Raw genomic sequence first — 13,178 nt, forward strand, 5'->3', positions numbered from 1 at the left:
CACTTTATCCCACCTAGAACTAGTGCCCAGTTAAAATACTTGACTCTTACTTACCCACACTCAGTCATGCCACACACATTTCACCACTACTCTCACTGAATCCCTCTGACTATGGCTAAATTAATCTTCTACGTCAGAACACTACTCCTAAGATTGGGTTGTATCCATGTCTCGGGTCTTTCATTTAGAATAGGGGCAGCTTCGGTCTCCTTCAACACTGACACTCCAGTGCATATTATTAAAAGATTGGAGAGATGGAAATCCTCAGTCTACAACCAATTTATTCCTCATCCCGAGAAAGAAATGAGGAAAGCTTTTAAAAGTTTGGCTTTGTAAATTTGATGCAATAAGTGTGTTTTTCTTTAATACCTTTTCACCCTCTTTGCATGAACCCGATTTACATATATTACTAATATGTTTCTGAACATATATATTATATTATTCACTCACTCACTCACTCACTCACTCTCTGGGCCGGCCTAAGACATCATGCTGCCTAGGTCCAACGATAAATGACTATAGGGGATAATGTATAATAAACACAGGTTACTGGCTATGGAGGGATAATGTATAATAAACACAGGTTACTGGCTATGGGGGAGATAATGTATAATAAACACAGGTTACTGGCTATGGGGGAGTTAATGTATAATAAACACAGGTTACTGGCCATGGGAGGATAATGTATAATAAACACAGGTTACTGGCTATGGGAGGATAATGTATAATAAACACAGGTTACTGGCTATGGGGGAGTTAATGTATAATAAACACAGGTTACTGGCCATGGGAGGATAATGTATAATAAACACAGGTTACTGGCTATGGGGGAGATAATGTATAATAAACACAGGTTACTGGCTATGGGGGAGTTAATGTATAATAAACACAGGTTACTGGCCATGGGAGGATAATGTATAATAAACACAGGTTACTGGCTATGGGAGGATAATGTATAATAAACACAGGTTACTGGCTATGGGGGAGATAATGTAAAATAAGCACAGGTTACTTGCTATGGGGGGATAATGTATAATAAACACAGGTTACTGGCTATGGGAGGATAATGTATAATAAACACAGGTTACTGGCTATGGGGGGATAATGTATAATAAACACAGGTTACTGGCTATGGGAGGGATAATGTATAATAAACACAGGTTACTGGCCATGGGAGGATAATGTATAATAAACACAGGTTACTGGCTATGGGGGAGATAATGTATAATAAACACAGGTTACTGGCTATGGGGGGATAATGTATAATAAACACAGGTTACTGGCTATGGTGGGATAATGTATAATAAACACAGGTTACTGGCTATGGGGGATAATGTATAATAAACACACAAAAAAATAAAAAAAAAATAATAAAATAAATAAAAAATAAATGAATGCAGCTTCAGAATTAATCTAAATTGTATGCTGTCTATGAGGTGGGAGGGTCTGGGAGGGAGGGTCTGCTGCTGATTGGCTGGAATGTGTCTGCTGACTGTGAGGTACAGGGTCAAAGTTTACTCAATGATGACGAATAGGGGGCGGACCGAACATTGCATATGTTCGCCGTCTGTGGCGAACGCGAACACGCTATGTTCGCCAGGAACTATTCGTCAGCTAACCGTTCGGGACATCACTAGTGTCCATTAATATTTCTCACATAGCATACAGCTTGTACACATTGTCTTGCAATGTGTTACTTTTTCATGGATATACTGTTCTTTCTAGAGTCTTGTCACATATAGTGTCTGAGATGCAGTTTCTTGTTTAAAGTTCAGTACTATATGATGAGACTCGCATACCTTTTGTTTTACATTCTTTTCTCATATCAATTAGAAGATCATCTTTTAAAGCAGATGTCTAATTGCATGTGCGTGTCTGTTAGGTTTGTATATTATGTCAGGTCTACCTTTCTGCAACGCATCAAACATGCTGTTTGGAGTTTCTATTATTCTGCTTTGCCACTTCAGTTTCATATCTTAATGACTTGCCATTTTTTTCCATTTAATCTAGCAGGTGTGTGCATCTCAAAATCGCTTTTCTTGTGCACGTTTGCTTTCATTTGAAGCAATACCACTTGCTCTCTTTAGGATATTGCAGATTCTGAATCTTTAAGCTATTAGATATGCATAGGGATTTGGGATAGTGCACAAGTAACTATTTTCTTTGGTTTTTACTGTATGTATTGGGGCTGATGTTTGCTATGGTCATTGCTGCTGCCCAGGAGTAGTGGGAGTCTGAGCACAGGACTTATTTTTGTGTGTTTGTATTTACTTTTGTATCACACAGCTATGTTACAGTGCTGCCGCCCACCCCATGTGTTCCATATTAAGGGTTAATAAGCATGAGGGGGTTTAGAAAAATACCCCCTCTCTTTCTTATTAGAGACTTTATTTTTGCTTGAAGCTGAATCAAGCAAGGTGATTTGTTATTGTAGGACCCACCTAAGAGGTTTGCCTTGACGTGGCAGGTGGGCTTACATCTAATGCCCATTAGAGTTACTAAATAACCTCCATATATTTAAATATTTAAATATGCATAGGTATTTGGGCTAGTGCACAAGTAACTTGTTTCTTTGGTTTTAGTTTAGTTATGCCTGTTAAATAAACATTAATAAAGTTCAAGTGAATGCAATGCAATGCACTGTTCCACCATAATGTGCTACAGCTCCTCCCTAGGACACTATATACTACTAATGCTTTTCATTTGCCAAATGAAGTGGCCAATTAAAATTGTGTTAATTATATAATTTACCTTTTTATGTTTGTCTGTAATGCACTAAACATACAAAATTGCAGTGCTATTACATGCTAGCTATAATAAATATTATGCTAACATTTTTGCAATCAAAAAGTGCCTCTTTTCAGGAACGTCATAATAAACCAAGAGACTCTTTTAAAGTGATTACATTTCACATAAACTGAAGTATTTTCCTATACAGTAGTCTAACAATATGAATAGTATTAATTGTATGTCTAAGCAGCTTTTTTTTGTTGTGTACTACTATTTTACCAACAATAAAGGATCAATCAGTACGTCTCAGGGTAATGCAGTGTTACTCGCTCATTCTTCATCAATATGGAAAAATCCCAATGTTTTAGATTTAGTGTTAATTCGAAATAATTGTATTTCAATTCAAATATGCTGTTAGTACATTTTTTTTCATACCCTAAGTGCAACAATGTTGCCAACTGACATCCTCTAAGGATACAATCTAATCAGTGAAAAATAAATATAATTATTTTTATAGCTAATTAATGCCTCTGCTTTGTAATAATTCAATGTTAGCAGACTCACTATAATTATTTCCTAGGGTGTTATTTTCCAGTTTGGAGCAGTATGTCAACTAAACCCTTCTGGATCACATTTACCCCCTTATGAATACCAATCCCTCTAATTGCACTCATTTGATACTACAAACTAAGATGAAAAATGTATTTGTTCTTTAGTATTAGGAGGTTTTCAACTAGTGCTTTCTCAGCTGAATAAACCATCCTGTGAAAAGAATATTGTCTCATAAATTATATTAATAGCAAGCATCTTGTTAAATATTTTTAATTTTCTAGCTGAGTATGAAAGAACATTGACTACTGTATAACTACAAACACAGTGAACCCCATATATGTCAATGATTATTCTACCTCTGAAGTCCTTTTCAATTTTCACAAATGTAGCTTAGAATTGATACAAAGTGGTGTGGTGGAAAAATTCAATATATATATAACAATGACATATATCAGCGCCAAATAATGACCTATATTAAACATAGAAAAGAAAAGAAAAAAGAAATAGATGTATTGTGTAACTTGATCAAACATGTGTGCCATTATTAAGCCCCAATGAACTATAAACACAAGGAAAACATATCCTTGTGTGTTTAATAAAATGTAACTAATGCAAAGAGTAAAAATATACAAACTCACAATCTCTACAGGGAGCTCAGACAAACCCCAACAAAGCAGCAACAGAAAGATCACTGTTCAAACAAACTGACTCACTGCTGGATAATTCTTAATTTTGGAAATAATTATTTCCAACAATAGGGGCAAAATTCAGACATCCCACAAAATTTTCTATGTCTGAATTTTGATAGTGAAAACCTGATTCTGGAAATGAATTGGATTAACCATAAGAGTGCAAAAAACGATGTACTGCAAAATGTGTACATAAGATAATTTAGTGTGTACAATAGCTGGAATTCCAAATGAATTTAAAGTTAATTTTAAATATTAGTACAGAATTGAAAATTTGAAACAATCAGTTGTGGTTCCTGTTAAGCTATTTTGGCCTAAATGTTGAATTCACTGACAATTCACAGTTTGGCAAATAACACTTCCTGTATGAGTTTGTTTCTTTTTGTTTGGCTGCATTCAATTGATATTTTCTTTTGAATGCTTTTTGTTTGTTAATTTTTAGCTATGTTGAATGGACCTACAGTTTTCACAATTTGGTGTGTGACTTATAAATAATCAAGTATTTTATAGTCTTGAAACATTTTCTTTTTATCATAGTCCTTGTCAACAGGCATGCAAAACTCTAGTAAAGTTTACATTTATAACCACACAGGCATGGTTATGCATATTACAATTTAGATACAGGGTGTTCTGCCCTTTACTGGTTTATGCTCTGTTTTGTAAACAACATCAAGTCTCTAAGGCTGTTAATAGAGTTTATGTAAAAGTGAGGAGATAGCAACTATTAAAAAAAAAATCATATTCTTATATTTTTGTGATAGTATACTCACTGGATGGAACTCTCAATGCGAGAGATTGTCAAAAAGGCTGCTAGGTTTGCCGTGTAGGAGGAGATGACAATTAAGGCAAACAACCACCATGCTCCCATCATCATGCGTGTTGCCAGAGTAGTGTAAGGGACTTCTCCTCCTGGGAAAAATAAAGTACATTTTTACTCTCAAGTTATTAGTTTAAAACAAAACAAACAAAAAATATCAAAGCATTGAACTGACAATTGACAAGTATACAAGTGCAAAAACATTAACCAATTGCCTAAATGTAAGCAACAAATGAAGTTGGATTTAAATATTGACTTACCAATATACATTATATTAAAATATATCATACACCATTATAATTATCAAACATACAGACTTTATAAAACTAAATGGCATTAACATTAGGTAGACAAGAGAAGGGGAAAAAGAGAAAAGAAAAAAAAAACTGAAAATAAGCTGGAAGAGCAGTAGCTGGAGATAGTGATAGTACATCTCCCATTGTCAAATATTAGAACAGTGGGACATGCTGGGTCTTTAATCTGGAGGTGGGCAGAATTAAGTATCATAGGCAGCAGTCCCAGTGAATGAGAGACATTTCAGACAATATTAGCAGAGTTGCATTCAGTGCAGTTTGGTAGCCAGGAAATCTGAGACTGAATTATTAAAATGTCTATTATCTTCCACTATTCTAAGCCAGCTGGCTGGGAAAATGATAGATCCTTCTTCCAGTGTAGTAGGACTAATTATTTTACTGCATTTAAGACTCTTGACACTTCTGGGTCCTAAAAGGCCTCCCATAGTCCAACTATAATTTATTGTTTTATTCGGCACTCCAGTACAGACCTCCAAGAATATGTTCAGCAACATATTTTTCAGCCAGGCAGCCTTTTTCTTTAGATAAGGTACGGTGGGCAAAATATTATGTGAGGCAGAAGCAGTCATAAAAAACAAGTGTGTATATGGAGAGTGGCACACTATTAGAGCAGTATAAATAGGCTAGCATATGGAAAAAGGAAGACTTTATGTAGAATAGAGAGAAAGTTAGAAAGACAGTTGTTGGACGAGACCCTGCATAGCATGATATGTACATGGTGAGCTGGTGAAGAAAGGGAATATATAAAAGGTTTGTATAGGTATAAAAGAATGGATAAGAGAGACTAGATTGGGTAGAGGAGTCTAGCACAGAGAGAAAGGAGAATAAGGACACATTTTTGTAAATCAGAAGGCCGTATTTAAATGAAACGTCTATTAAGGTTTATGTATTAGAAAAGAAATGGTAAATTATTAAACAGCGAGATTATGGGTTAGACTGGCACAGGGGGAAGGTTCATAGGAATATGGCATAAAACAATGAGAAAGTGGTTACTGTGGAGAAGAGTTAAAGTAGGGACTCTGACACTAGACATGGAGAACCATTTTTAGCCAATAGATGGAGTTATAATTTACTCAGTGGTCCCCCTCAGAACCCAGCCGTGGTAGGCGTCTGGCTCTAATAAAAAAGTAAGAATGTTCTGACTGGCCTTGCATAGCATTTCTCTGCATTGCAAGTGTATTCTTTTTATTTTATTGCATCAAGATTTTTTTGTTAGGTTTTTTTTTTGCAATCTGTTTTTAACATTGATTTTCAATGTTATGACTTTAAAATATGGATTTTTGTTTGGCCTTTTTTGGAGGCCGAAGAAAAGAAGAATGGCTGGTATGACATTTTATTTAGCAGATATTAGTTTTATTGGTCTCCTTCACTATTATTAGGTTTTTAATTGGGGTGGGAGTCAGCCTGTGATCCCTTTCCTCCAGAAGGGAAGTAGGTGGAAATCATTTGGGGGTGTGGACAATAGCATTTTCACCCCTCCTTCTATATATATTGAGAGCTTTCACCATCTGCCCATGAGTGAGACACTACATCTCCCCTATTATCAATATTAGAGTTCTACCCACACATTATATCCAGTTTAATATATAGAGTCCCCACTTGATGATCATGGGATGGGGGATGGAGGGACATTATGTCCTCCCCATATTATTATTTAATTTGTTTAAGTAATAGACCCACTGTGGAGGCACAGGGAAAGACAGTTATGTGTTTAATCCCTCTTCTTTAAACTGAAACCCCCATTTGAAGCCTACGTGTATGGTGTGTATGTTAAAAGCGACGTAATTGCAGTAGCTGCCCTGTCGTTAGTTCTTTATTACTGAGAGAAAGTACTCACTGCTCACTGTTTAACAGACATTTCCCCCATTGACAGCATGGTGACAGGGTGCATGGGGGAGGTATAAAACGTCCTTGTATTAATGTGTGCATCATAATGAGAGATACATATATATATATATACATACATACATACATACATACATACTTTTTTTTTCAAAGCTTGCATCACAAAGGATAATAATAGGTCTTGACATGTTCATTTTAAGCATATGATGCATCAGATGGACTTAGCTAAAATTGTGTTAACAGAATAGTAATAAAAAAAAAAATCACTCCTCTAGGTTTTATTATTTAATTTCTCTTTCAATCCATATTTGATTAATGGAGCTAATCCAATGAATTTTACACAATGTTATACAAGTATCTTCAGTAAGAAGTAAGATATAACAGTGATAGATCTAATCTTCAGTGTTTCTCATTTCCACTTCAGATCCACATCGTGTGCTTGATCATATGAAATGCGGATAGTGGCTCACAGATTGCAGTTGCAGAGTACAGTTTATATATGAAATGCTAAGATGTTATTTGCATCTGACAAATGTATTAATGTGCCAACCTATCTTTCCTTATCTCAGAAAACTATTTATTTGGTTGACCAGATGAACAAATATTCTTTTGTTTCATTTCTATTTTGCATTAACACTATACGGTACTGTTAATGGATTCTATGTAAGCCTGACAAACATTGATGAAAAGATGTGAATAAAATATTACTTGCTGAACACATGAAACCTTGTTAGTGAGTTGCAATGCATTCACTAAATAATTAAGGACCATCATAGTATAATGATACAGTGAATGAACATGGACTATAAAATGTGTTTGGTTTGTTACATAATGTTAACTTATTTTATAAAGAACAAAAACAACACAAACATAGTGCATCTTTAATTTCAGTGATAACCAGCTGGATGCCTGTGCCTGTTGGTTATATAAAGACCGTTAAAGGGACACTCCAGGCCCCCAAAAAATAAAAAAACACTGTTTGGTAGATATATCCCCAATTAAAGCAAGTATGCATTTATTTATGCACATTTTTCTTGCAGGTATATCTAAAAACAGTTTGTAAAAGCTGCAGTTCTTTTGTATTTTGCCTTTGCAATTCCTCCCCTTCTAACTCCACCCAGACTTTCTGTGGCTGTCCAGTCACAGACTTTCCAATGCAACTGAATTAGAAGGCTTTAGAAGAAAGGTGCTCTAAGCTATGGCCTGTCTCTTGAGTTTGGTTCCACTTATCTAACCAAATCATGATGTAATAAGACCTTTTGTCTGCCTGAAAATTAATAGGGTGTTACCAGGTTAATTTATAAAAGTGCAAATTGTGTCTGGAGTGTCCTTTTAAAGGGAAACTCCAGTGCCAGGAAAACGATCCGTTTTCCTGGCACTGGAGGGTCCCTCTCCCTCCCACCCACCAATCCCCGGTTACTGAAGGGGTGAAAACCCCTTCAGTCACTTACCTGAGGCAGCAGCGATGTCTCCTCCTCCGCGCCGCTCCTCCTACTTGCTCCGTCTGCCGGCGGGCGAGACTGATCCCGCCCACCGGCCGAGGAGACCTACCGCGCATGCGCATTAGGTCTCCCCATAGGAAAGCATTGAAAACTATTTTCAATGCTTTCCTATGGGGATTTGAGCTACGCTGGAGGTCCTCACACAGTGTGAGGACGTCCAGCGACGCTCTAGCACAGGTTTCCTGTGCTATGGACCAGGAAGAGACCTATAGTGGCTGTCTAGTAGACAGCCACTAGAGGTGGAGTTAACCCTGCAAGGTAATTATTGCAGTTTATAAAAAACTGCAATAATTACACTTACAGGGTTAGGAGTAGTGGGAGTTGGCACCCAGACCACTCCAATGAGCAGAAGTGGTCTGGTGCCTGGAGTGTCCCTTTAACTGCGGATTTCAGAAGGAAAAGTAAAGATTTTTTTTTCTGTTACATTGCATATATCTCAAGTGTTATTGCTATATTCTGGTATCACTGCTGCTCTATTGGTTTTGTCTGGAATGCAAAAAGAATAAACAGAAAATAGATAGGGGGCACTAAAGGGAGTTATAGTACCTGGAAAAACAACAACATTGTTTTCATGTCATTATAGCTTCCCTTTAATATAAATGATTAATTTTCAAAAGTTGGAAAAACAGGGATAAAATCTCTTACAGCTACTCTTTACTTTAAGTTTCTACCCTTTAACACTGTTGCAAAATAATAAAAAATAAAAAAATGCCCATATGTGGATACAAATATTCAGGCATTGCACACATCACTGTGATTACAGATCTTGCTCATCTTGCTCTGTTATTATGTGCTTTACTGCATTATTTTCTGTGAACACTACAACAAGATTCTCACTGCTTTGTCAGAACCTCAATCTGTGTAATAATTCCTCCGGTCTGCTTACTACCTGGACTGATTATAACGTTATCTGATTTTCAGTATATCATTATACAGTAGATTTGTAAAGCCAGTTAGATTGACAGCTGATCCAGAGAAAACCTTATCTAATCATGTTCAGCATTTAGCATATGGAGGCTGTCATGATAAACACATGGTACTCCTTGGATAGAGATTAGACATTTGCTTCAGACTTTTAGCAGTTATATTATCTTAAAGAGCATATTATTATATTATCTTAAAGTGTATCACATCAAATTAATTTTTATCAACTTATAAACATATTTTGTATTCATATATAGGGGTGTAGCTGCTAAAGCTTAGTTTGGGAAGGAAGGTTGGTTCCAAAATGATTAAAAAAAAATTATACCACACTCAAAATGCTCAAGTTGGAAAAAATAGTTAAAATTTCCTTTTATGAATAGATATATTGCCACCAGGTTGATTAAAAATGCAAATGCCTAGTATCAAAATCCAAATGTCAAAGAGACAATTGTCAACAATTCTTAAAGACAAAGTGCAAATGCATGTTATCTAAATCGTCACCTAATGAGCAAAAATTCATAAACCACGCAATATAATTATACTGTTGAAAATTGTATCTTTAACATATACATTTTGGCACTAGGCATTTGCACTTTTATCAGTCTTGAGGCAATATAGCCATTATTAAAGGACAATTCTAACTTTTTGTGTAACATGAGTTGTTTGTGTGTGGTATAATTAAAAAAAACTGTTTAGTATTGAGGTTAGAGGTTTTATGGTGGGTAACCTTTGATACCAGCACCATTCAATAGTTGCGTGCCAACGTCCAGTTGTATTTTTTGGGAAGGCTGGTTTGCACACCAGATACATAGTAGAAAATTACTAAAAGGCTCAGAGTTAGCCCTGTGTGATAATGTATAGTTTAATCATAAACTACATTTAGTGTATATCGCCCCTTTCTATAACATTCACTTACAGTTGCAATAAAAAATATGTAAACCCTTTGGAATGATATGGATTTCTGCACAAATTGGTCATAAAATGTGATCTGATCATCATCCAAGTCACAACAATAGACAATCACAGTCTGCTTAAACTAATAACACACAAAGAATGAAATGTTGCCATGTTTTTATTGAACACACCATGTAAACATTCATAGTGCAGGTGGAAAAAGTATGTGAACCCTTGGATTTAATACCGGTTGAACCTCCTTTGGCAGCAATAACTTCAACCAAATGTTTCCTGTAGTTGCAGATCAGACGTGCACAACGGTCAGGAGTAATTCTTGACCATTCCTCTTTACAGAACTGTTTCAGTACAGCAATATTCTTGGGATGTCTGGTGTGAATCTCTTTCTTGAGGTCATGCCACAGCATCTCAAATCGGGTTGAGGTCAGGACTCTGACTGGGCCACTTCAGAAGGCATATTTTCTTCTGTTTAAGCCATTCTGTTGTTGATTTACTTCTATGCTTTGGGTCATTGTCCTGTTGCAACACCCATCTTCTGTTGAGCTTCAGCTGGTAGACAGATGGCCTTAAGTTCTCTTGCAAAATTTCTTGATTAACTTGGGAATTAATTTTTCCCTCTAATGATAGCAATCCGTCCAGGCCCTGACGCAGCAAAACAGCCCCAAACCATGATGCCCCCACCACCATATTTCATAGTTGGGATGAGGTTTTCTGAGGTCTTCTGAGAGCTTTTTTGTGCAAGGCATCATTCACATCAGGCAATGCTTCTTGTGAAAAGCAAACCCAGAACTGGTGTGTGTTTTTTATAGGGCAGGGCAGCTCTAACCAACACCTCCAATCTCATCTCAATCGGGTTGAGGTCAGGACTCTGACTGGGCCACTTCAGAAGGCGTATTTTCTTCTGTTTAAGCCATTCTGTTGTTGATTTACTTCTATGCTTTGGGTCATTGTCCTGTTGCAACACCCATCTTCTGTTGAGCTACAGCTGGTAGACAGATGGCCTTAAGATCTCCCGCAAAATTTCTTGATAAACTTGGGAATTAATTTTGCCTTCAATGATAGCAATCCATCCAGGCCCTGATGCAGCAAAACAGCCCCAAACCATGATGCCCCCACCACCATACTTCACAGTTGGGATGAGGTTTTGATGTTGGTGTGCTGTGCCTCTTTTTCGCCACAAATAGTGTTGTGTGTTTCTTCCAAACAACTCAACTTTGGTTTCATCTGTCCACAGAATATTTTGCCAGTACTGCTGTGGAACATCCAGGTGCTCTTGTGCAAACTGTAAACGTGCAGCAATGTTTTAATTGGACAGCAGTGGCTTCCTCTGTGGTATCCTCCCACGGAATCCATTCTTGTTTAGTGTTTTACATATTGTAGATTCGCTAACAGGGTAGTTAGCATTTGCCAGGGACTTTTGTAAGTCTTTAGCTGACACTCTAGGATTCTTCTTCACCTCATTGAGCAGTCTGCGCTGTGCTCTTGCAGTCATCTTTACAGGACAGCCACTCCTAGGGAGAGTAGCAGCAGTGCTGACCTTTCTCCATTTATAGACAATTTGTCTTACCGTGGACTGATGAACAGCAAGGCTTTTGGAGATACTTTTATAACCCTTTCCAGCTGTATGCAAGTCAACAATTCTTAATCGTAGGTCTTCTGAGAGCTCTTTTGTGCGAGGCATCATTCACATCAGGCAATGCTTCTTGTGAAAAGCAAACCCAGAACTGGTGTGTGTTTTTTATAGGGCAGGGCAGCTGTAACCAACACCTCCAATCTCATCTCATTGATTGGACTCCAGTTGGTTGACATCTCACTCCAATTAGCTCTTGGAGATGTCATTAGTCTAGGGGTTCACATACTTTTTCCACCTGCACTGTGAATGTTTACATGGTGTGTTCAATTAAAACATGGCAACATTCCATTATTTGTGTGTTATTAGTTTAAGCAGACTGTGATTGTCTATTGTTGTGACTTAGATGATGATCAGATCACATTTTATGACCAATTTGTGCAGAAATCCATATCATTCCAAAGGGTTCACATACTTTTTCTTGCAACTGTAAGTGAAAGTCCCATCCACACAAGAATCACAGGCTATACTAAGAATTAAATGTGTTATAATCAATTAATATTGAATAATTCATGCCTTACTTTCTATTCACATTTTATTGCACTTATGCCATGTAGACCACACTATGTCTAATAGCATTGATCAGCTCTGACTAGCTACAGAGTAGCAAGACAAATGTTCACATGTGGAATAAGTTGCGTTAACAAAATATATGTTCATAAAATTCAATGGTTAGGTAGGAAAAGTGTGAAGAACGTTTTTTTCAATTAGAAAACTAATTTTTCCATCCTACAGACAATTGCAATAATTCTTTACATTTAAAGGGACACTGTCACTTCCCATCATATTTTATATTATGTTTACTTATCCGTGAAGCTAACAAATATGCATTTGTGAAGTGTGATATCATAAAATTAAAAGCAGATATCCACACCACTTTATCATGCAACTGGTTGCCTCTATTTTAGCTCCCTGTCTATAATTGTTATAAATTCTGTCCTTTGAACCCGCCAGTCAGCATAGAGAAAGTATACAGAGAAGTGAAGAAGTAGAAAAACGTTTCTATTTTCTCTCTGCATTTGCAATATTTGCCCTAGTTTCACGTTGTCTAAACTGGATTTTAATGTACTTTTCTAAATCTTTAATATAATTAAGAATATTGAACATTCCATGAAAAAAGGTGATTTTTGTTATTTTTTTGGGATGGTGTAAATGATTTAAAAGTGTCATTTCTTCTTTTAAACCCAAACTAAACGGAAACCCTCAATATTTCACCCTGTAAAGAAATGAATGTTGCATTTTTTTCTTGTCAAAAAAGTAGCT

General features: G+C 36.5%; 1 protein-coding gene across 1 annotated transcript in view; it reads right to left on the reverse strand.

Moving 5' to 3' along the window:
- GRID2 (glutamate ionotropic receptor delta type subunit 2) overlaps positions 1-13,178 on the reverse strand; it is a 1,057,299-nt gene that overhangs the window by 154,701 nt on the left and 889,420 nt on the right. The window contains exon 12 of the mRNA XM_063458620.1: positions 4,742-4,880. Coding sequence (XP_063314690.1) covers positions 4,742-4,880 — 139 coding nt within the window. The remainder of the gene's footprint in view (positions 1-4,741; positions 4,881-13,178) is intronic.

Source organism: Pelobates fuscus, chromosome 6 (assembly GCF_036172605.1).
Source record: "Pelobates fuscus isolate aPelFus1 chromosome 6, aPelFus1.pri, whole genome shotgun sequence".
Classification (NCBI taxonomy): domain Eukaryota; kingdom Metazoa; phylum Chordata; class Amphibia; order Anura; family Pelobatidae; genus Pelobates; species Pelobates fuscus.